The 24,232-nt window shown below is 42.6% G+C and overlaps 1 protein-coding gene across 6 annotated transcripts in view; it reads left to right on the plus strand.

The window, feature by feature from the left end:
- The window catches only part of Ino80d (INO80 complex subunit D), a 64,014-nt gene extending 50,952 nt beyond the window's left edge, over positions 1 to 13,062 (plus strand). For all 6 annotated transcript variants that reach the window (XM_040753462.1, XM_040753466.1, XM_040753467.1 and 3 more), the window contains one exon: positions 1,721 to 13,062. In XM_040753462.1, coding sequence (XP_040609396.1) covers positions 1,721 to 2,883 — 1,163 coding nt within the window. In that variant the 3' untranslated portion in view covers positions 2,884 to 13,062. The remainder of the gene's footprint in view (positions 1 to 1,720) is intronic.
- The last annotated feature ends 11,170 nt before the right edge of the window (positions 13,063 to 24,232 follow it).

The raw sequence follows: 24,232 nt of genomic DNA on the forward strand, positions 1-24,232 counted from the left end.
AATGTCTGTCACTGCAAATAAAAAAATCACTAAAATTGTTTTCAGAAGGTGAAAAATATATAATTTATTTAATCATATTACATACTTAGTAGACTTATACTTTAATAGCTATGCAATTTTGTTCCATTAAAGTGAATAATTTTCCTTCATGTTTTGAAAGTGCCATTCAACGACATACCAGTTTATTAAAATCTTTTACAGCTTGACCTGTGTTTGGAGCCAGGCATGGTGGTGCATGTCTGTGACCCAGCAAGTGCTGGGATTAAAGGTGTGCACCACCACACCCGGCCAAGGAGGAAGACTAAAGAGTATGAAACATACTTTGAGAGGCCACTCATGGGATTGGAGAGGTGGTTAAGAACACTTGTTGCTTTTGTAGAGGATGCAAGTTGGTTGTCCTCATCAGGTTGTTCATAACCACTTCTTACTCCAGCTCCCAGAGATGTGACACCCTCTTCTGGATACCACTGGTATTGCACTCACTGTCGACACAGCCTTAGATACATATATCCAGATCTTTAGAAAGAATAAATCTTTTTAAAAAAGAAAAGAAAGGCAACTTTTGGAAGAAACTGAGTGCTTACCATTAAATACATGCATGGATTCTGTGTTCTCATCTCTAGCCAGAAGAATGTAGGTACAGACAAAGTAATATATGCCTGTCTGGTTCTCTACCACCACCTTTTTATGTTAATGGTATCAGTATCATTTTAGGTGAAAAATAACGTATGATCAAATGGACATTGAGTTTTAAATTGGTAACCCTTTAGACTTCCTAAGAATTCAACATTCCAAGGGCTGGAGAGAATGCTCAATGGTAAGAATGTCTTCACTCTTCCAGAGGGCATGACTTTAATTCACAGCGCCCTCATTGGGCAGCTTACTATTGCTTGTGGCCCCAGCCCCCAGATGCAACACCCTGGCCTCCACAGGCACCCACACGCATGTGGCAGAAGTTAACACAGACACACTCATAAATAAACATGACAAGAATTGGCACACTCCTTTAATCTCAGCACTTGGGAGACAGAGACAGGCGGATCTGCACGAGTTTGAGGTCAGCTTGGTTTATATAGTAAGTTTTAGGTCAGTCAAGGCTCCATAGTGAAATCATGTCTGAAAATGAACCAACAAACAACAACAACAACAAAATACATTTATGGTAGATTTCTGAGAATAAATAAGTTAAAGGTGGTAATTGAAATTCCAGGAGAGCTGACATTTAAGGCTTGTCCTGCAGATCAGTATTTCACGTTTTCTTTCTAATCCCATTATAAGAAACTTGTTTTCATTGGGCAGTGGTGGTACACACCTTTAATCCCGGTACTTGGGAAGCAGAAGCAGGTGGATCTCTGTGAATTTAAAGTCAGTCTGGTCCACACAGGAGAGTCGCAGGACATCCAGGGCTGTTACACAGAGAAACCCTGTCTCGAAAAAGAAACTTTTCTCTTTTCACAAAGGACTTTTTTTTTTTTTTGAGACAGGATCTCAGTATTGTCGCTATACAGTCCTTGCTGGCCAGGAACTTGCTAGACCAGGCTGACCTGGAACTCAGAACTCAGAGACCTCTGCCTCCTTAGTTCTGGAATCAAAGGTGTGTGCCATTAAGCCTGGCAAGGACTCTTTTGTGATAGGATAGTGTTTAAAATACTCAGACATGTGACTTGCTGTGTGAGTCAGCTATGCGCTCTACTGATACTGCCGCCTTTGGTTGCTGCAGGAAAGAATGGAGATCTCCTCCCGACCACCGAAGAAGCCGAGGAGCTTGAGCGGGCCCTGCAAGCTGTAACTTCTCTCGAGTGCCTGAGTACAATTGGGGTACTTACCCAGTCAGACGGTGTGCCAGTTCAGGGCTTGTCAGACAGAGGAATGGGGGTGTTCTCGACGGGTGCCGATGCCTCGGGGATCCAGTCCTTGAGTCGAGAAGTAAACACGGACCTAGGGGAGCTACTTAACGGACGTATAGTACACGATAGCTTTTCTAGTCTGGAGCTGGACGAGAACCTCCTCCGTTCTGCTACCCTGTCTAACCCACCCACACCCCTGGCAGGGCAGATCCAGGGGCAGTTCTCTGCCCCAGCCAGCGTTGGCCTTACTTCTGCCACTCTGCTCAGCCAGAGTGCACTTGGGGAGAGAGCCTTCCCAGGACAGTTTCATGGACTTCATGATGGCAGCCATGCCTCCCAGAGGCCACATCCTGCCCAGCTGCTGAGCAAGGCAGATGACCTAATCACCTCACGACAGCAATACAGCAGTGATCATTCACACTCCTCACCCCATGGAAGCCATTATGATAGCGAGCACGTGCCGTCGCCCTACAGTGACCATATCACCTCTCCCCACACATCTTACTCTGGTGATAATATGGCAGCTACCTTTTCAGCAGAGATGCCCATCATGGCACAGCACTTGCTCCCCACCCAGCTTGAGGTGCCACTTGGAGGAGTGGTCAACCCCAGAACTCACTGGGGGAGTCTCCCCGTCAACCTTGGCGATCCCTCTGCATTTAGCAACCTCCTCGGCGCGGATGGACACCTTCTTTCCACTTCCCTCTCCACGCCACCCACCACGTCCAACTCAGAGACCACACAGCCTGCCTTCGCCACCGTTACCCCAAGCAGTTCCAGTGTGCTTCCGGGGTTACCACAGACCAGCTTCAGTGGCATGGGGCCTTCCGCTGAACTAATGGCCTCCACGTCTCCCAAGCAGCAACTCCCGCAGTTCAGCGCAGCCTTCGGCCACCAGCTGAGTTCTCACAGTGGCATTCCTAAGGACCTGCAGCCCAGCCACAGCTCGATAGCCCCTCCTACAGGCTTCACAGTAACAGGTGCCACGGCTACAAGTACCAATAATGCATCTCCCCCCTTTCCCGCCCCCAACTGAGCGAGTCTGTGTGCTTGCAGGCAGGTGGAACCTGGTGTTTTCTATCTTTGTTTCCTCTTTTGCACCCCTTTCCTCTTTTCCTCCAGAAGATTTAAAGAGTAACAGCGGGGATTAGCGGGACTCCCCCTTCCCAGTCTACAAGTGGCCGTGCAGGGGACCTTGTCAGTGTTCACATGTGCTCCTCAGCACTGGTGCTCTTTCCCTCCTGGCGGGTCCTCTCAGCCTGGCGGCTTTCTCTGGTGGCTCAGCACAGCGACTGGATAGGATTGTTTTTTTCTTTCAGCAAGTCCTAGAAGTGGAAGATACCTCAGATTACCAGTGCCCTTTACTATTTCCTAGTGTTCAGATCAATGATTTCCATTCTCTAGCCAGGTTTTTACATAGGTTGTTCTAGATAGAGTGGTCCTATTGAGATCCTGTGTAGCAGATGGTGTGTGGAGGCAAATCAGAGCTCTGACTTAGCACCACCTGCCAAACACCATGGTGAGGCCTGGATGCCATTCCTAATTGTGATGTGGTTAACTGAAAAGAAAATCGTCTCTTGACTGCCTGTGAATGCGTGTTCACCCCTGTGTGTGTTTCGTAGCTGTCATGTTTTGTTGTTTTGTTTTTCTCCCAGAAAAAGGCTCTTTTTCCCTCCTTCCGTCTCATACCTAGCAAGGTTGGCCCTTCTTTCTGACTGAGTTGACTAAAGCATCCTGAATAAGGAGGGGGTAGATGATCTGTTAGTGTTAGCACAGCCCTTTCTTGCTAAATATCAGCCTATGAAGAGAGGAACCACAGAAGGCTGAAGTCACCTCAGTTATAGGTAGTGTCATGGCAACTAATCTTGGGTGGCGGCAGGGCTGCTCAGGGTTAGGGTCTCACGGTCACTTTGCCTTTTCCATGTGTATTTGTCCCCAAATCCCTCCCTCATGGAACACATTTGCAAGTTGTAATTAAAGAAGATATTTTGATGTGAAAAAGCAGGCTATACCAGATAGGTTTGGAAGACGACATCAGTGACCTGTGTGGTCTGTCATTTGCTCCTAGTTTTTAAATGTTTACAGTTGTGGTTCTTTGGTGAGACTTGTGAACTGTTGAGGACACGTGTAGAAGCCGTGTACCAGTTGTGAAGTGACGTGTAATATCGGAAGGACACACATTTTAAAGTTTCTTTCAAAACAAAATATGGAAATTAGACATAAATTGGACTTACCTTAGGTACTTTTAAAATAAGCACTTACGGTGAAGTAAATTTGGAAATTCTTTTAAAGCACCAAGGCTTTAGGGTAAAAATGTTATTGGTTAGTGCAGTAAGTTGGTGACTCTGAAGTGATGTGTGGGTTTCTTCTTGCCTGCCTTCCTCTCCAGAGAAGAGTGGAGCTTCACTTTCTACTCTTGTTTGCCGAGGTTTCGCTGTCCCTTCGGATTCCATTGGGTATTCACACCTGAGGTCAATCTCATTTACATATGTATATTTAAAAAATAAGACAACATATCTATTAATGATGTGGTACAGTAATTCTTTTGTCAGGGACTGTTTGATCATAATTCCTTCCTAACAAGTAAAGGTCGGAACATTTTTTCCTCCTCCTTATGTGTGTTTTCTTCATGCCATGCTAGTTCTAGCCAGTCCCTTCTGTTGAAGGCTTTGCTTTCTCTGCCTTGTGACGGACGGAATGATGGTGATGGGCAGGCATTATGCAGATACCATGTGCCTGAGCTTCTGGAGGGAAAGTCACATGACTGTATGAAATCACGATATGCCCTATTTTGTATTTATTGAATTGGGGGAGGGCAAAATATGTTTGTAATATATTTACTTTTTTTAAATCGTGTTAATTAATTGGAATTTATTTTTAATAGCTTTGCCATTTTTGCAGATTGAGAAATTTCTAAATTATAAATTATGTCACAAAGCAAAAATTATATTTGGTATCACCGTGAACTTCTCCCCTGAATGGTGAGAAACAGCTCTGACTGCTTCTCACCTGTGAACTTTTGTCAGTAGCTTCTCCCATGTCAGCGCACTGTAATGGAATAATAATGAGTGGTTACCTCACCTCAGAAGTGTCATTTTGTTTGCTAAGCTCTCTTAGCATCACATCATAATCATCACCACATGACTGTGCACTCCCAGAAAATTTATTTTGTCTCCATTGTATATCAGTTGAAGATTGAAGCAGGGCAGCCCTGGATTGCCTTATCAAGCTCCTGTTTGACAGTGAAAGTCATGGGTAGTCAATTTGGACTGTTACTGCCTTTTTGTCCCTACATTAGCTGCTGAAAATTCTTTAGTTGTCAAAACTGAGTTTGCAGTTGGTTGCACCTTTTTATTGTTTGTAGTTTTCTGTTTTATGTGCATTTAAAAGCCCTTCTTTGCTTTCGAGTAAGAAGGCATGAAGTGATCAGGAATGTTGCCGGTTATAGCTTCACGCCAAAAATATTGAGTAAACTTGCTTTTGTGTAGATGCCCACGACAATAGCAGAAGAGAGGGCAGTCTTAGGAAGTACTGGTATAGGACCGGATAATTAGCAGAAAGCACACTTTTCTTCTATTTCAGAACTAACATCCAAGCTTAAAGCTTGCTTTTCTTGTGAGTCCCCTGTTGGAAGACTATCTATCTGTAAGCCCAGAGGTATCCACTTCTAGTTTCTCTTCTAGTTATTGAAGCAGTTCTAGTCTCTTAATAGTAGGTGGGGTATTAATATGCAAAGAAAAATCAAGCAGCTTTTACGATGCTTACATGAAACCATAGCACTTGTGTTATGGTAAGGCAATACTGGAATCAACAACAAACCTTACATAAGGTCCTAATGGGGTAGACGCTAGCTTTTGTTGTAGTGTTCAGTACATAAGAAACAGTGACAGTGAAGGCTCCCTCTGTCTCTGCCGTTCTCTGGGACCATTTCTAAAGGCCAGTTAGATTGTGTTACTGTGATTTAATTTTTGAAGTTGCTGCAGTTAATGAATGCTTTGCATTCTGTGCTCTGAGAATCTGATAGTCAGCAACTGTGATCTCTGGTATCTGAAGGGAAGATGGGCTTTCTCTCCTTTGATTGTTAATGTTATTTTAGTAAAGTACTTAAGACATTGTTTGTTTCTTCTGTAAAAATGGCTTAGCAATTTCCATACTTTGGTAGGTTACACAGCTAGTCAACAATTGAGGATAGTAAATAGCAGTTACAGGTAGACCACCAAGTGACTGACTATGTTATTGTCGCATAGCTGATAAGCAAAGGTTGTTTTCTCTAGTGAGCCTACCGTGTGCAGTGTTCCTGCTTCATAAATGACAGCCGTTCCGTGTTGGCTGGCAGTGTGGTGTGTCTAGTGCCCCTCTGTGAGAAGATGATGGCTTAATGAGAATCAGAGATGGAGTTGGAAAGTTTTAGATTCCTTAAAGTTGATGTTACCATTTTTAGTGGTGTAAGGCTAAGGACAGCTAATACTTTATCTTTGCCAAATAGTTATTTATAAGATTAATCTTTTAAAGTAAACCAGACTCTCGCCTGAAGGTTAGGGATTCTCCCCTCTTGTGAGTCACACTAAAACTTTTCCAAAGCTCATTGTCAGTCCATGCTTACAATCCACACAGCAGAGTCAGTTCTTTGTTTAGGAAGGAAACCGTGTGTGCTGTATAGGTGTCCTGGGTGTATAGTTTCTTTTACGTGAAAGAACTTAGATTTCTGTTGGTCTGTTGCATGGTTTGTCATAAACTGGCATTAGAGTTGGATCACACAGAGGTGAAGCCCTTATTGTGTGCTCCTTAGATCTGACCTGCAGTTTGGCTGCGCCTTGGTGTCCTGGGCAGCAGCGGGTGGGCTGGCTTCATCTGCAGCCCCTCTCTGCAGCCGCTGCCTCCCTCTAGCTGAGTTCCGGGCGTGCTTGTGGCTTGTGCACGGGTTTGACATTGCCGAGTGGGAGGATATTAACACTAAACTATTTCATAGGTTTGGAATTCATTCGAATTTTGAAAGTATTTACTTTTTTAGACTCTTCATCTTTTCTTCTTAGAAAGATTAAGTTCTATTCTGTAGCTGACATGTGTAGGATAATCTAATAGAGTGGTTTGTTGAATGGTCAGTACAACTCTGCAGTATAATGAGGAAGTTTAGAAACACCTTTGAGTTCAGTTGGAGTGAATCCTCATTTGTATTTCTTTCATTACTGCTCCCACACTGTTGTAAAGGTTTCTTCCTATCAAAATTATTTCATGGGGAAAGTCACTTATGAAAAGTTATACATCCCCCCCCCCGATAACATAGAAAATAATTGAACCTTCCCTGGAATCAAGTAGAAAAGAAATAATGATTACTTAATATTTTGGCTTTGTTAAGTGTCCCCATATTATTTTATTCTGGTGGGAACCAAAATCACACTTTAGTTAGAGGAGTATTCTAAGTGCTGTCTTTCACAATGTGTATAATACGGTCTCTGTGAAGAGCACAGATGGAGATCTGTTAAGCAATCCCCCTGGCCAGCCAGTTAAGAAAGGAACTTCTGGGTGTTAGTCATGCCTCTTCCAACAGCCAGTGTCATTAATGCTGCAGTTGTGGATTAGGGTTAGGGAGCCGCTTGTTTCGCTCGAATCCTTTGTCTTGGTTAGCTTTTCCCTCTACACTGTGATAAGGAGCAAGTAAAATGGATGTGGCGTTTCAGAGAGAAGGCGTGGCGTGACTTTATTTACCCGTGTTCCAGAGCATCAGTAATGTGGTGAGTGGCTCCAAGAGCAGATCCCGGGTGATCTTTGGCTGGTTGATCTCGGAGGCCAGTGGGACAGCACGTTTTCTTTCCTCCCTTCCTCCCTCTGCCTGTTTGCACGCTCATCCCTGGTGCTGCAGTGTGCACACGCACACACATGAGCCGCACTCATCTTGGCCCAAGAGTGGTATAATCTTTTTTCATTGGTTTTTGTTGTTGTTCTTATGTGTTTGTTTGTTTGCTTTTTAAGCTGGGGACCACTGACCTAAGCTCTATATGCACCCCAAGCTCCCCATGGAAAACGTTTCAACACGCAGGGCGGAAGGCACCAGTGCAGCTCAAGGCTACACCCTTGTTTGTCCTTGGAGAATAGACTGATTTGCCCCCCCAAATGACTTCAGCCTGTATCACGAAGGTACGGGCGCTCCAGCGGGTTAGTGCTAACACGGTAGAGAGCTTGACACCTGCTGACAGTGTGTGCCTCTGTTCCAAAGGGTTGAATCAGTTCTTCTCAACAGTGATAGCTCTTCTCACTGTATAGTGTTGAGTATGTCTCAGGGATTCCTTGCGGAAATTAGGGCAGTTTTTAAAATAAGAAAATAGTTTTAAAAGAAACTAAAGGTGACTCATCATTGATGAGAGCTCAAGAAAGAGAAAGCATTTGGTTTCATAGCCCATGGTATCTCGCCGAGGACTTTTTCCTTTCTTCTTCAGGCTCTCATCTCAGCGTCAGCATACAGAATCCTTTCCCATCATGCACAGCTTTAAAACTTTTATTTAAAAACTTCCTTCCCCAATGAGCTTTCAGAATACTTATTGTAGATTTTAAGAGAAAAGGTATATTAATTTATGCTATTAACATCACCTCATAAATTATAAGTTTTATACTAAAGCTGTATTGAGTGTAATGAATTATGTTGCCTATGTGTTTTAATAGCTTAAAATTATATATGAGCTTCTTCTTTTTATTTTTATTTTTGACAAAACAAACTAGTAACGCACCTTTTTACACTGGATCTCTGCCGTGTCGAGGTGTATAGCTATCCTTTGCTACCTTGCAGATATATGAAGAAAAGGATAACCTGGGGCCTCAAAATGTAGAGCACCCTTAGACCATTCATTATCGTTCATAGAACTGTTGAGAGTCATGTTCTTTAGTACATGATCTGTGGTTTACACTTAACGATGGCTAGACGCTTAGTTACAGGGTAAATAGAAGCAAATTGATCCAGTAAAACTCCCACTACTGTAGCTGGAATTTTCAAACTAAGTTTTTAAGACCTCTGTTATTTCCTATGGATTTATTCTTTAATTTACAGTTTATTCTGTAAGTTAAGAAGTAAAATAGAGATATTAATAAACCTAGATGTTCTCAGTGTCTCATTCAGGAACGTTTTCCCCTCCTCACTAAGGAATTCCCACTGTGACTTAAAAAAGTAAAGGTAAATTACTTGTGTGCATGTATGTGTCTGTGTTTTTACACACATGCAAAAATATACATCGGGGGCACGTGTGTGAGATATGAATGTGTGCTTGTATAAAAATAGAAAGGTAACCGAATGTATTATAGAAATATGATTTATTTAGCTGAAGGTATCACAGTTACTTTCCCATTGTTTCTCCTTTATAACGATGCCATATTCTTTGCTATGTTATGTTCAAAGGCTAGCTCTGATATCATGTGCATTTTCCTTTAACCTTTGAATTAACTTAAGGTGTTTTTAAAGTGACATGAGAAAAAGCAGATTCTAAGACCAGCCTCATCCTTATGAGCATAAAAATAAGAGACAGACCTAGATAACAGCTTGTTTATCTTTCGAGGTGATGGCACCACAGATGGGACCATAGCATCTCCCTGTTCTTTATATTCCAAGTAATAAAGTATTATGATGATTTCTTGGTCAAATTCAGAAAACATAGGCCTTGGTCAGGAGGCATTTGAAGGGGCTGCTTGTTTTAGGAGTTGGTGGCTCATTTCACTGTGCATATTTCAAAGCTAGTGTGATTTTAGTTCTTTCTAAACATCCTTTAGAACCGGGTTGTGTGGTGCGTAGCACCGCAGCTCCAATCCTTTGGCTGTCGGTAAAATCCTGCTCCCCTTGATGCTTACCTGATTCATGTAGAACTAAACAGAAAGGTACATTCCTGTACTTTGAGCTTTGTCACTTACTGAAGCATCTGATGGTCTGAGACAGTCAACTAGAGCCACGTGTTCCCATCATTATAAAACTCATATGCTTCGGAATATGTCAGAACAACTCCCAAGAACAGATTTGACTGGTCGTTGTCTTTGAGGCCTCAATTACTTCATCTTAGATTCAGTCAAAACCTGGGTAAGCTTTCTGTGTTGTTTTTTACAATTGTATTTTTATAGCATCTCCCTGTTTCATTCACTTTTGCTTTTGGATTTTAAGAAATCTGCCTATTTCTTGTACATATGCATGCAAATGAAAGGAGGGAGTTTGTACTGATGTCATTTCTCCCTTCAGTTGCTGGTTAACGGAATTTGCTAGAATCAGTTCCCCCTCATCGAAAGGTGAGAACAGACCCTTTGTGTATATCTGTACAGAGATGTGTATATGGGATGTGGTGGCACTTTGCTGAATGTGAACTTGCCTTGTTAATGGAAAGATTAAAAAGTATTATGTTTATTTATACATTTGTATAAATCTATATATACACGTATGTATATGTGTGTGTATAGATAAAGCTATATACATATATTTCCCTAAAAATGTGTGTGTGTAATAGATTTACAGCCTTTGCTAAGTAAGATTATGCATCTGTGGGAAATTCTGGATTATTCCGCAAGCCGGTGAAAGTGACAACAGTCTAGAGTACATCATCAAACATACTGAAATGAAAATCTTTGGATTGCAGTCACAAATGACAGACTACGTTGGTCACAGATGAATTTCTTCTTTCTCACCAGTTGCACTATCCCTCAGACTGCTAGCTAGTCTCTCATTGCTTAGCAGTCACCGTCTTGTTGAGTCTTGTGTTGTCCCAGTACTGGAGATGGACTCCCTAGGGTGGCCTTGCAGGGCCCCTGCTGAGCCACTTCGTGTCCCCCCCCCCCCACTGCCTTCTCCCAACTTAGTTCTCTCGCTAGAAGCCTTGGCATAAATACCTTGACTGTTGCTTTCACATTCCTTGATCACTGGCAGTCCCCACAGTATACAGCTTTCAGTCATATCTTCTTTGAGAATTGGGTAGTCATCAAAAAAGCCAACATTCAGACTATTCATTTTGATTTGTTTTTTTAACCTAGGGAACTTTGGAGTATTTTACTTAAAGTGAAGAAAAAAACCCACATAATTATGACTCGATGATTGATAGTAGTGTTAGGTATATTTCCACCCTTATTATCATTTAAATAGTTTGATTTGCTTTGTGTCTTAAATATAAATTTACCATTTGAATTTTAACAAGTATACAAAGTCATGCGGAGGCCTCCTGAATTCTGACTCATGTTTCTCATGTTGAAATGCTCTAATGAGTTCTCGTGTAATGAATTCTGCTAGATTTCCTTTTTACTTTCCTCACTGTTGTGACATTCAGTTTTAACTCTGCCACAGTTCTCTAGAAAACTTGTACCCTTATCGTGCCTTTAAAGCTCTTATGCACACACAGATGAAGTGTATATACATACATGTTGGCGCATGTGTACATATACTTTGGTATATGCTCACACAGTATGTCTCCAGGATATACTGTGGGAGTGGACATAGAGATATTCAAAGGCAATGGAATGTTGCTCTCTAGATATATATGTATATAAGTGTTGATATAACTGTACATACACATGTATATGTATGAGTTCTAAATGGCAATCTTTTACATTTAGCAAAATGCTGCCCTACTGGAATATTGCCACTGCAATGGCAGTTATATGTAATGATTTAAAATACATTATCAAAAATTATTTAAAGAACATTTAAAGGTCTCATCTAAAGACAGCCTCAGGCTATTTATTTAGCTTCCTGTTCATTTTATTGTTATGTTTGTATAACTGAAAGGGAGACTGTCATTTTAAAAATAGCCTCTGCACAGAAGAGACGAGATTCATTTGGGGCTCTTTGCATCTCCCCCCTCTCTCTGAAACAGTGACATACCACAGTCTAGCTTGTTGATTTCCGTTTCAGAGCAATCCCAACATCTCCTTGATCAACTTAACTCACCAGTTTGCCTCTTCCTTTCATTAATGAGTAATGCTCATTTCGATCGTGTTGTCTGAGGGAAGCTGACCCCTCTCTTGCTGCAAGGACTTAGATCATCTAGCTGTTTCTCTGCCTTGTTCATAATTCACCTCGGGAAGAAGACTGTTCTCATGATGCTGTCTTAAGCAAGAGTTTATTTTGCATAGTTTGATTTATTTGAAGATCTTAAATTCTTTTGTTGAAAGAGCTCTTAACTCTTAGGGCGCATGCACTTGGCATATATTTAATTCTTACTGCCCTTCCCCGCAAGGTATCTTTTTCATTCGTCTATCAGTTTTCCATAGTGAATGCAAGAACATTAAGTCAAAACTGCTAAATACTGTTTTGGTTTGAGATGAGCTGGCAGCAGATCACACCTGGAAAATTAAGGGAGAGAAAGGTAGATGGATAGATAACCCTAAACGCTGTGTCAGGTGGGGAGCGGAGTGAGGGTATTCCTAAGGAAACAGCTTTCACAGAGTAGCTCGCTCGCTGGAGCTGATATCAGAACAGCCTTTAACAAAAAGCCTCTTGGCAGATGTATGGTACTAACCAGAGTGCCCAATTGTAAATTAAAACCAAGTTGCAGTGGGAAATCAAAGGTGAGGTAGCCATTGGAAACCAGCAAAGGACAGGCAGGATGGAGAGTTTGCAAACGTCTTTTTCAAAGTAGCTGCACGGTAGCAAGGACAAGCATACTGAGAGCTCTTCTTTTCAGCGTTCTCTTTCACCTTGGCACACAGTATGCTTCATATGCCATACATTCAGAGCACGGACAGGAGGGCAGCTGCTTAAAGGGGACTTACAAACCAAGCGTCTTCTCTCACGTCTGTGTCACGGCCACCACGTAGTTCCAGGCACGCACACTGGGAGCAGCTATTCTGCAGAGCGTAGAGGAGGCCTGCAGGGTTTGGAAAGGCCTATCCGTGGCGCTGGCTGTGGTTTTGCTGGGGAAGACACATTTGGGGAGATGAGGGACTTTTGGTTTGTGATTTCCCTTTAAACAGGAAGAGGTGGTTCACATTTTCCATATATATATCTCAATGAATGTACTGTATTACTGTTTTAAAACTTTGATGAAATAATAATGGATTGGTCTCCTTTTGTTATCTGGTCCTTGTTTAATTTGTTTAAGGGTTTTTGTATACAAAAGTTTACATTTTTATGTATATTTTTCTTGTGTAAAAACTGATGTAATATGTGTATAAAACACTGTATGTATTATCTGTATATAGTGTGACAAAATGATTTTTCTTTCTTTCTTTTGGATGTATTAATAAATCTTGCTGTGAAGTAGCCTTGCTTTTGCCAGTTATTTCCTTGCCTGTGATGGGATCTCCTGGTGCAGGGTAAGTAATTCCCTTCTTTGTTTCTGGTCTCTGAGTCAGGGTCTGTCTGCTTCCCAGACAGGCCTGCCACGCAGTGGGCCAGGCTGTTCTTAGAGTTGCAATTCTTTGCCTCAACCTCCCACACTCCACCAGGGAGCTGCTATGCCCAGTTAAGTTTTATTTTTATGAGACAAAATTTTACCTTGTACCTCTGGCTGACATGGAATACACCGTAGTTCAAGCTGGCCTTTGGCTTGAGGATGGTCCTTCTGTCTCTGCCAGCCAAGGAGAGGGATTACAGACATAGGCCATCAAACTTAGCTCCCCCTTTCTTAAATATGTTGTTTTCAGTCGTCTATTTTATCAGCAGTTCTAGGGAGATATATATTCATGATCTTTATAGCTAGCCTAACAAGTTAGGACCAAATAGACTTCAGATATATATATATATATATACACCCAACCACAAGCTGAGTTTGAAACCACTGTATGTTGCAATGGGATTGTTACGATCCAAATCTATTTCATTTAACCAGAAGCCATTTCTCCCAATTTTTTTTCTTCCATTTCTTGGTCTTTTATGTCTCCCAAGCTGGTGATAAACTAATGATTTTCCTTCCTCAGTTTCCAAATGCTACTGTCACACACTCGTATCAATTTGCCTGTCCCTTCCTTCATGTTTATAGCTTCAAAAAATACAGTGACAATTTCATGCTATGTGCCCTTCATTGCTGAAGGAAACTTTGAGTTATTCTGTGGGACACATAAAGGTCCCAAACCAGAATACTAACCTCACAGTCACATGTTCACTTCATGGACATGCACATGCATGTATAATTAGAATTTGGTTTCTAATCAATGTGTGCTTAAGGCATATTCTAAAACTTCACTTCCCTAAAAGCAGTAATGTTTTTTTCAGACCAAAAGCACCAACAGTGCTCAGGGTATCAGTATAGTAACCAACATGAGAAAGTCACATTTGTTGGGACCTAGAGAATTATGCTCAGCAGTGCACTGTGTATGTCTTCAGCTTGTATGGCTGATTAAAACCTGCTTTTTTACTCAGGATGCTTTGTGTGTGTGTGTGTGTGTGTGTGTGTGTGTGTGTGTGTGTGTGTGTGTGTGTGTGTGTGTGTGTCTGGGGTTTGAACCATCCCAGAGCTTCCCATGTGATAGCCAGTGCCTTACCAGCGAGCTGTATTTCCACCCAGCTGCTGCTCTTCTCTTGCAAGTCCTGGAACTAATGGACTTAGATTTTAAAATGAACTATAGCCATAGAAAGCAAGTCTGATGCAATTTCTGAGTTGAGGCTACGCTGTTGACAGTGCTGAGATCCCCGGCGTTGCGTGTGAAAGCAAGAAGACTTAGTGGTGGGGTGGCAGCTCCTTGGAGACTGGCACAGAAGATTCTAAGCTTGACTGAGTCTAGCCTGAGTACACTGAGAACTCATCTTAAAGAAAAGACTCAAACTGATAATGATGCTAGGGACAAAGGAGAGGCATCAAAAGACTCACACCTGAGTTCCTAGCTGTGGAAGTCAGAGGATACAGAGCTTGAGCTGGAAATAATAGAGCAGGTGGCCAAATGACAGCTGAAACTTGGCTCAAATGAGAGGTGTGAGTTAAGGATACAGATGGGGAAGTAATGGCAATAGACTTCTAGTTGGCTGGCTATAAGAGAGCAGGGATGGAAGGTGAGGATAGCCATTTGGTTTAACTTCATTTTTTTTTTTTCATTTTGGACTTTTCGAGACCGGGTTTCTCTGGTTTTGGAGGCTGTCCTGGAACTAGTTCTTGTAGACCAGGCTGGTCTCAGACTCACAGAGATCCGCCCGCTTCTACCTCCCAGGTGCTGGGATTAAAGGCGTGTGCCACCACCGCCCAGTGATTTAACTTCATTTTAAAAATAGTATTTTTTTTGAGAATTTCATATTCACACATAACTCCTTTTGCCCCTTCCCCAAGTGCATGACTTTGTTTTAAATAGCCCAGCCTTCTAATTTGTGCTGCCCCATTTACTCCTGGGTGTGGGACTATCCACTGGAATATGGTCAATTACTAGGAGTTATATCATTAAAGAAAGCTCTTTCCCTAGAAGCCAGCAACTGTCCTTAGCTCCCCAGTTTAGGGGTGGCTCATGAGCCCCTTCCAACTCCATGCTAGAAAGTTAACTGGTTTGGTCCTGGACAGGCTATTGTCCAGGGTTAACTGTCCAGGATCAAACCAGTTAACCCTTATTGTCTTATTGTCTCAGAGCCATCGCTTCTGCATTGATCCTGAGCTTTGGAGAAGGGGTGTAAGAAGTCCCACTTGTGGCTGGGCACCCCACTGGCACTTATCCTCTGTGTTTGACTAGTGGTGAGTTTCTGTTTTGAGCACCATCCGCTGCAGCGAGAAACATCTCTGCTGAGGTCTAGGAGCCTCACTAATCTGTAAGTAGAAAGATAAAAAGTTTAGAGAACAGTTTGATACTCTGTTCAATTGCAAAATAATGGCTCAAAGATCTCAATGTTAGACCCAAACTTTCTACAAGAGTAGGGTATGTACTTCAAGTAGAGGCTCAGTAAGGAACTTCTGAATGGGACACTGGTCATTTGGGAAGTAAGCAACCAATAAGTGGAACTTGATGGAATTAACAAGCTTCTGTACCACAGAGGACATTGTTCATCAACTAAAGAGGCAGCCTACAGAACAGGAAAAAACTTTTCACAGCTCTATTCCCAACAGAATTCATGTCTAGAACAAAAAGGCATGTAAAAACCAGAATACCAAGAAAACTCAATGAGAAAATGGACATGGTACTTCATTTATTTTCATTTATAGTCCTGAAAAATAACTTGAGTAATCTTAACTTGAGTAATCTCCCCTCAAGTCTTCTGCCTTGTAAATTATGGAGCTGGCATTAAATTCTACCAGGCTGCCTGCCTTTTCCAACACTCCCATTGAAGTGATAGTATTTAAGAAAACAGCCCCCTCTTACCCTTGCCTTGGGGGACCTGAGGGCATGCGCTGCTTACTCCCCATACTCCACTGCAATGACCACTTGCTTTTTGGACACTATGCACACGCATAGTTTCTGTGTGCTTGTTTATCACCCATACCCAGTAAATGTTACTAGATGTAAGTCGTGTACTGAAGAAGTTGATAAACACAAGGACTGCAGACTTGAGACTGGGAGAGGAGACTCCATAGGAGGTGGTGTTAAGCTTTGACTATGAACCATCCCCAGAGCTCCCTGTTTTTCTTGATCCCCAGCTAGTGATGCTATTTGCGAGACAGAAACTTGAGACTGTGGAGCCCAGCTAGAGGAAGGTCAGTGGGTACCTTGTAAGGTTATACCTAGCCCCCAGTCCCTGTTTTGTTGTGCTCCCTGTATCAGGAATTCTAATTGGTCTTAATAATAAAAATCTGGAGTCAGATATTAGGGGGTGAATGCTGAAATATCAGAGAAGCAGAGTGGCCAACCACTAGAGTTTGTACCTCTGTGAAATCCTCAGACTGAAAGGAGACCCAACTCCTGTCTCCTCCTGCCTTATATTCTACTTTCTGCCTGGCCATATTACTTCCTGTCTGTCAGTACAGACCTCCAGACCGCTATGGCTAACTAGTGGCTAGCTCTGCCCTCTGATCTTTAGGAAATTTTTATTTGTAGAGTACAAACAAGATAAATCCACACTCCCCCTCTACCCAGCACACCCATATATTCTGCAAGATATATATGCACACACACACACACACACACACACACACACACACACACACACACTATTGGAATGACTTACAGGCTGCAGTCTATCTAATGCAACAATGGCTGGCTGTGAATGGAAAGTCCAAGAATCCAGTAGTTGCTTAGTCTACAAGGCTGGATGTCTCATGTCTCAACTGGTCTTCAGTATATGTTAGAATTCTGAAGGAGTAGGCTTGAATGCCAGTGAATGAATGGATGTACTGGCAAGGCGAGGGCAAAGAGCAAAAGCTTCCTTCTTCTATGTACTTACATAGGCTTCCAGAAGAGTGCAGGGCACCAATTACTGGCTTCCCTCCACAAGATCTGGATCAAAGGTGCCTTCCTACCTCAAAGGTCTGGACTAGAAGTGGATTCACACACTTCAGGTCTAGCAGAAAATCTCACAGGTGTGCCCTCCATTTCTGGATTGTAGTTCATTCCAGATGTAGTAAACCTGACAATCAAGAACAGCCATTGGTTTGTCCTGCCTCATTAGTCTCTTAGTCCTTGCTTACAGGACAGGAATATTTGCCCTGTGCCCTGGTGTCTTGGAAATAATAGAACTTTTTAACAAAAATTTTCCAGGGGCTCACAGCTAAGAGTTGACCTTGAATTTCAGAAGAGACTTTGGGTTTGGACCTTTGAACAGTTTTGGGACCGTTTCCCTCCTGTCCTGGTTTATATCTTCTGTTGAATAAAATAGTGTAACCATCACTCCACAGCGTTCCAAGATCCAATCCCTCTTTCCTCAAACTCCCCATGTACCCTATTAGATTAGCTCTTCAAGACAGTCCTGAATGCGGCAAGGAGAATCTTACAATTTCTGAACTGGGCATCTATTAATCCATTATCTTACTGCTACCCTGTCAAAAGGTCCTCTCTTTCTCCTTCTCCCTCCCTCCCTCCCTCCCTCCCTCCCTCCCTCCCTCCCTCCCTCCCTCCCTCCCTCCCTCCCTCCCTCCCTCTCCTTGAACTTACAGAGGTTGCCTGCCTCTGCCTTCCAAGTGCTGAGATTAAAGGTGTGTGCTACCACAGCTGGCTTATGGGATGGCTTTCAAGGACCCGTCCCCTCAACTTCCACACCGTCTCTTATCACCTCTTTGAACACAATTTCCTCACGTAATTATCAACCACAGTCCTGTCGAGTCACACTTCTCTGCATGCACTTCTGAGTACATACCTACTATGTGCTGGGGCCCTGGGACAGTGAAACCTGTGCATAGCTTCCCTGGGCACTTACAAGATCTCTCTGCTCACACCTCCTTTATCCTACTGTAAGAAAAACTTCCCTCACCAGAGAAGCCCTTACATTTCTGTAGCAGCCTCAACCCTTACACTTTATCACTTCCCAACAGCTTATGTTTGTGACTGTTTTCCTTCTTTCTGTGTAGGATTCCTTTAAGTATCTCCTGCAGTGCTGGATGAATGGACAGAAATTGCTTTAATTTGTGTTTATCTTATAAGGTCTTCATTTTATCACTGCCTTTTAAAAAGTTTAAAACATATGCTGTGGTTTGAATAGGTGTGTTCTCCATGTACTCATGTGTCTGGATGCTTGGCCCATAAGGACTGGCACTATTAGGAGGTTTGGCCTCATTGGAGTAGGTATAGCCTTAGAGGAAGTGTGTCACTGTGGAGGCAGGCTTTGAGGTCTCATATGCTCAAGTCACATACCCAGTGTGACAGTTCACTTCCTGTTGCCTGAAGATCAAGATGTAGAACTCTTGATCTTCTCCAGCACTATGTCTGCCTGCAGGCTGCCATGCTTTTTGATATGACAATAATGGACTAAACCTCTGAAACTGTAACCAGCCCCAATTAAACGTTTTCCTTTATAAGAGTTACCATGGTCATGGTGTCTCTTCATAGCAACCCTAAGACAATGTACATACAAGTAACATACAGATTGAGCAGGATATATTTATATATTTAATAATATATACATATATATTTACATATTATATATATGTGTGTATATAACAACAATCAATGAAAAGAGTCCATGAATTTGAAAGAAAGTAAGGAAGAGTATATGGGAGGGTTTGGAGGGAGGAAAGGAAGGGGAAAATTATGTAATTATGTTGCAATCTCAAAAAATAAAACAAATAATTTGTAAGAATTTGAGATGTAACTCATATACCATAGAATTCACCCATGTTTTAAATATACGATACAACTCAGTGATTTTTTAAAATTATAGTAGTTTTTAGGTTGTGATATGTATAGGTGTACTGATATATTATTTATGATTTTTCAAAGCTTGACTGAGGAGTCAGAAAAGCAAAGTCAGCCTCAAGCTATAGAGATTAAGTAGTGGCAATATACACCTTTAATCTCGGCAGCTAGAAGTTAATCCCAGGACTCAGGAGAAAGGCAGATGGGTCTCTGTGTCCAAGACCACCCTGGGATAACAGATAGTAAATCAGAGCTCATGCCTTTAATCCCAGCACTAGAGGGGTATAAAAGATAGAAGTAGGGTCTTCAGTATTCAGTAGGAGGCTTTCATTCTCCAGTCACACTGAGGAGAGGCAGCAGTTTGAGACTCGGTGAAGAGCTCATGCATGGATCAGCCCTTTCAGCCTGAGGTAGAGGTAAGAGCTAGTGGTTGACTGCTTTGCTTCCCTGATCTTCAGCTTGAACCCCAATATCTGTCTCTGGGTCTTTTTTTTTTTTTTTGGGTTTTCGAGACAGGGTTTCTCTGTATTGTTTTGGAGGCTGTCCTGGAACTCGCTCTGTAGACCAGGCTGGCCTCGAACTCCCAGAGATCTACCTGCCTCTGCCTCCCGAGTGCTGGGATTAAAGGCATGCACCACCAACGGCTGGCTTGTCTCTGGGTCTTTTATCAATTCATGTTACATATAGGTATCATAGATAGTTTTCATTCAGGTGTATATTGTACATTGAGAATATCCCCACACCCATTCCCCTCCTTTCCTCCTCCCTAACCCCAGTTGTCTCTTTGTCCCTCTAGATAGCTGACTCTACTTTCATGGAATCACAAATGAGAATGGTAGAATATACATGTGACCTGTTTTCCTGAGACTGGACTTGTTTGCTCTATTTCTTATCTCTAGCTTCATCCATTCTCCTACAAATGAAGTGACTATTCTCCTTTACTATTGTGTATTTTGAGGCAGAGTATCCCCATGTAGCTCAGGATGGCCTGCAACTTACTATGTAGCAAGCCCTTTGGTAAATGCCCCAAAGTGCCATAGCTGAGGCAAATGGTAGAACTACTTTCAGTTTCTAAGGAAACCTCCATGCAAGCTTGCGTAGTGGCTGCACTAGTTTACATTCCCATCAGCAGTGTGCAAGAGTTCCCTTTTGGCTGGGTGGTGGTGGTGCACACCTTTAATCCCAGCACTTGGGAGGCAGAGGCAGGCAGATCTCTGTGAGTTCCAGGCCAGCCTGGTCTGCCTGCCTCTGCCTGCCTCTGCCTCCTGAGTGCTGGGATTAAAGCCGTGAGTCGTTTCCACCTGGCTTAGAGAAGAGTTTTGTCTTGGTCTTCCCCAACCATTGGCTCTTCCTCCATGTTCACTGAGCCTTGGAGTACGGAGTATGACCACTTCATAGACACATAGTCTGTACATTTTAACCAGTTGTGAGTTTCTGGGTTAACCATCATCCACCATACAATGAAACTTCTCTGATGAACTCTGAGAGCTGCACTAATCTATGGGTACAGAGTTACATATTTATAGGGCAATTGTATGCTATTTAGTGAAATAATAGTAGCAGGTCCACCCCTAGAGCTTATGATCTCCCCAGGCATAAGTTCATGGCCAGATTTCTTCCTGGAGAGTGAACCTGAAGTCAAATTGGAAAGTAGTTGATTATTCCTATGACATTCATGCCGCTCTGCACCCTGGGGCATATCTTGTCACACTGTTGTTGTAGCTCACAAGGTTCATAGCTGGGTGAAAATGTTGATGATTTTTCACTCCTAGAAACCTTCATAGCATCTTTTGGGATTGTGAAAACTAATCAACAAATGGGAGGCTTCCTGGTCAGTGCCAGCTGCTTTTTTCAAAATTTGTGGTGTCTTCAGCAATAGAGTTGGCAACCAAGAGCCATGGCAATCGCCTGCATTGTTTTGGGGTCTCTGGGAACCCCCTGGCCACCAGCTTGAGGATGGGTGTCTCATGCCTGGCACTAGACTTTTATTCCATACCTGCCACTGGGAGTTTTTGTTTTGTTTTGTTTTCTCATTTGCCTGTATTTATTTCTGTGCAGACCGTGTGTGCAGTGCCCACAGAGGCCAGTAGAGGACATCAGATCCTCTGGGCCAGGAATTAAAGACTAGTGTAAGCTACCATGTGGTTATAGGGGATCAAACCCAGGTGGTCTGGAATAGCAGCCAGTGCTCCTAAGCTTTGAACCATCTCTCTAGCTCAGTATTGATTGGGGCTTTTATAGCTTCCAGGAGGACAATTAATTATCCCTACTGCAGGATAACTCCAATTTAATGTGTGTGTGTACTATATATAAGCTATGCAGCTTATAAAATAGTAGGTTTCCATATGACTCGTTCAAATGTCCTTAGGGTTAAACCCTCTCTTCTGCCCTGTCCTCCCCTCCCCTCCCTGTTTTCCTTTCTTCTTCTTTTTTGTTTTGTTTGTTTTTTGAGACAGGGTTTCTCTGTGTAGCCCTGGCTATCGTAGAACTCTCTCTATAGACCAGGCTGACCTTGAACTCAAGAGATTCGACAGTCTGCCTCCTGAGTGCTGGGATTAAAGGTGTGCCCCACCACCACGAGGCTTGTTTTTTTTTTCTTTATTTATTATGCATACAGTGTTCTGACAACGTGTATGCCCTGCATGCCAGAAGAGAGCACCAGATCTCATTATAGATGGTTGTGAGCCACCATGCGGTTGCCAGGAATTGAACTCAGGACCTCTGGAAGAGCAGCCCATGCTCTTAACCTCTTTTTTTTTTTTTTAGATAATTAGTTGGCAGTTATTTACTTTCTGTACTTTCATGGCTCCTAGGTTTTCTGCTGAGTGAGGTCTGATGTCATTATGGTGAGTTGGACTTTTAATATTGCTGTTTCTGTGTTGTCTAGTCTATGCATTTAGGAGATCATATGACATAGATGTTCTTTTTAGTCATGTCTGCTTAGGATTCTTAAGCATGGGCATTCATTTCCAAGATTCAGGGAAATTGAGGCCATTGTCTTATATTGAATAGATTTTCTGTATCTTTAGTTTGTATCTCACCTCCTTCTGTATCCCAGGAATTCTTAGGCTTGCTTTTCCTGGGGTTCAACTTAGGTTGTCAGGCCTGGTAGCAAGTGTCTTAACCTGCTGAGCCATCTTGCAAGCTCTTATTTATAGTCTTAATTGCTGCCTGATTATAATATTTCCTCAATGTCTATTAGTCTTTCTTCTGCTTGATGAAGCTTATTGGTGACACTTTTCATGTGATTTTATAAATCTGACTTATTGCGCTTTTAATTTCCAGTATTATTAAGTTCCCTTGACCCCACCTAAGTTCACTTTCTCCATTGATTTTCTCCTCTGTGTTTTGGATTTTCTGGTTCAGGTCTTTCATTGAATTCCTTATTTCACTCATCTGCTCATTTGAATTCTCTTTGAGGTCACTAGACATTTTTAAAACTACTTTTATTTTAGTTTGTGTGTATGAGTGCTTTGCCTACGTGTATGTGTACCTTCTACTTGCTTGGTACAGAGGCCAGAAGAGGGCATTGAATCCCCTGGGACTGGAATCATAGACGATTATGAACTGACACACGGGTGCTGGGAATTGAACCTGGGTTGTTTGGAAGAGTAGTCAGTGTTCTACCACTGAGCCATCTCTCCAGCTCTTGACTAGCCATTTTTTAAAGCAGACTTTTATTCTCTTCAGATTCGGTTACTGAGGAGCTCTGGCTTCTTGAGGGGTGCTCGATTGTTCTCATTTTTCTGTGGTGCAATTGTGAATGAATGTTTTCTGAAGGATATATTTTTCAGGATGAATTTTTGTTTTTCCTTTTCTCCACTTGTTTTGTGAGAATCCACATTATGGGCCAACTTTTCTTAGATTTACGATACCCGTAATCACTCTGAGGGGAAGAAGCAGACAGCAGTAACAAAAAGCACAATGTGACAAGCAAAGTAAAGTGTAGCACAAAACAATGTCACATCAACTGCATCCTCCACAAGGTTAGGAAGAAAGGAGCTGGGGCACTCCTAGGACAAACAAGATTTTAGAAATCAGGAGAACTAAGAGTCACCATAGTTAAGCTACAGAAGAGGAAGAGGTCAGGTGTGGTTATGACCCCAGCTTATGATTGTTGTCTGCTTCATAGCACATTACAGGCCAGCACAGGCAAAGTGTCTCAAACACAAACAAGCAAGCCTACCAACCAAACCAAACAGATCAGAAGGGTGCAGAGAAAGGAAGAGAGAAGAAGAAAGATAGCAAGGAGGGAATAAGATGAGAGTCTCAGGGACAAGAGTGAGAGAATACACTAACAGTCCAAGAGAAGACACAACAACCCTAAAACCAAACCGAACTAGACAACAAACACTCAAGTCTGCATTTCTTCCCGTTGAGAAGAGTATGGGTTTCCCCTTAGCCTTATCTTTTGGGGCTTGCTGTGTGGGTGGTATGGATGCTTATCTCTAAGGAGACCCAACAAGTTAAAACTAGAAGTGGCTGTTTGCAGCCTGGACCCATCTTTCTTTCCAGCAGCTACCCTCCAATTACTCATGCCGACTGAGAGACTGTCTCATGGCTCACAGCTCTGATTGCTCCTCCATCTCTGTGCCTGTCAGTCAGCTCCCCTCTTGACCCTAGCCAGTAAGTTGTATGTGTGACTGAGTGCATCTGGCTTTCAGATCCTTGGGGATACCTGCCCATGCTAGCATTCATCACAGATCTTTCTCCTATTACCAGTGTGTGCTGTTGTTAACAGTCACCCACTGACTTTTCTCTGCTGCTGTGTGGGCAGTCAGCAGACTCCATGCAGTTTACTTACATCCACGACGCTGAGCACACACTACTACCAGTCTCTTGGGCTCCCAGTGGTTCTTGGGGTGGAAAGGAGGGAAACCTCTGTGGCTTCGGGGTTAAAAACCAAAAAAGCTATTGGTGATGCACACCTTTAATGCCAGCACTCAGGAGGCAGAGGCATCCCTGGTATCTGGTCTACAGAGAGAGTTCTAGGACAGCCAGGGCTATACAGAGAAACCCTGTCTGGAAAAACCAAAACTAGCCAACCAAAAAACGGAAAACAGGCTCTTCTACAGTCTGTAACTAAAAGGTTTGATTGCAAAACTTATCCTAGGATGACCTCAAACTACTGGTGGTCCTCCTATGGGCTGGATTATGAGTGAAAATTACTACGTGTGTGTGTGTGTGTGTGTGTGTGTGTGTGTGTGTCTGTGTGTACAGGGGCACATGTGTGTGGC

This window comes from Mesocricetus auratus, unplaced genomic scaffold (assembly GCF_017639785.1).
Source record: "Mesocricetus auratus isolate SY011 unplaced genomic scaffold, BCM_Maur_2.0 Super-Scaffold_100010, whole genome shotgun sequence".
Classification (NCBI taxonomy): domain Eukaryota; kingdom Metazoa; phylum Chordata; class Mammalia; order Rodentia; family Cricetidae; genus Mesocricetus; species Mesocricetus auratus.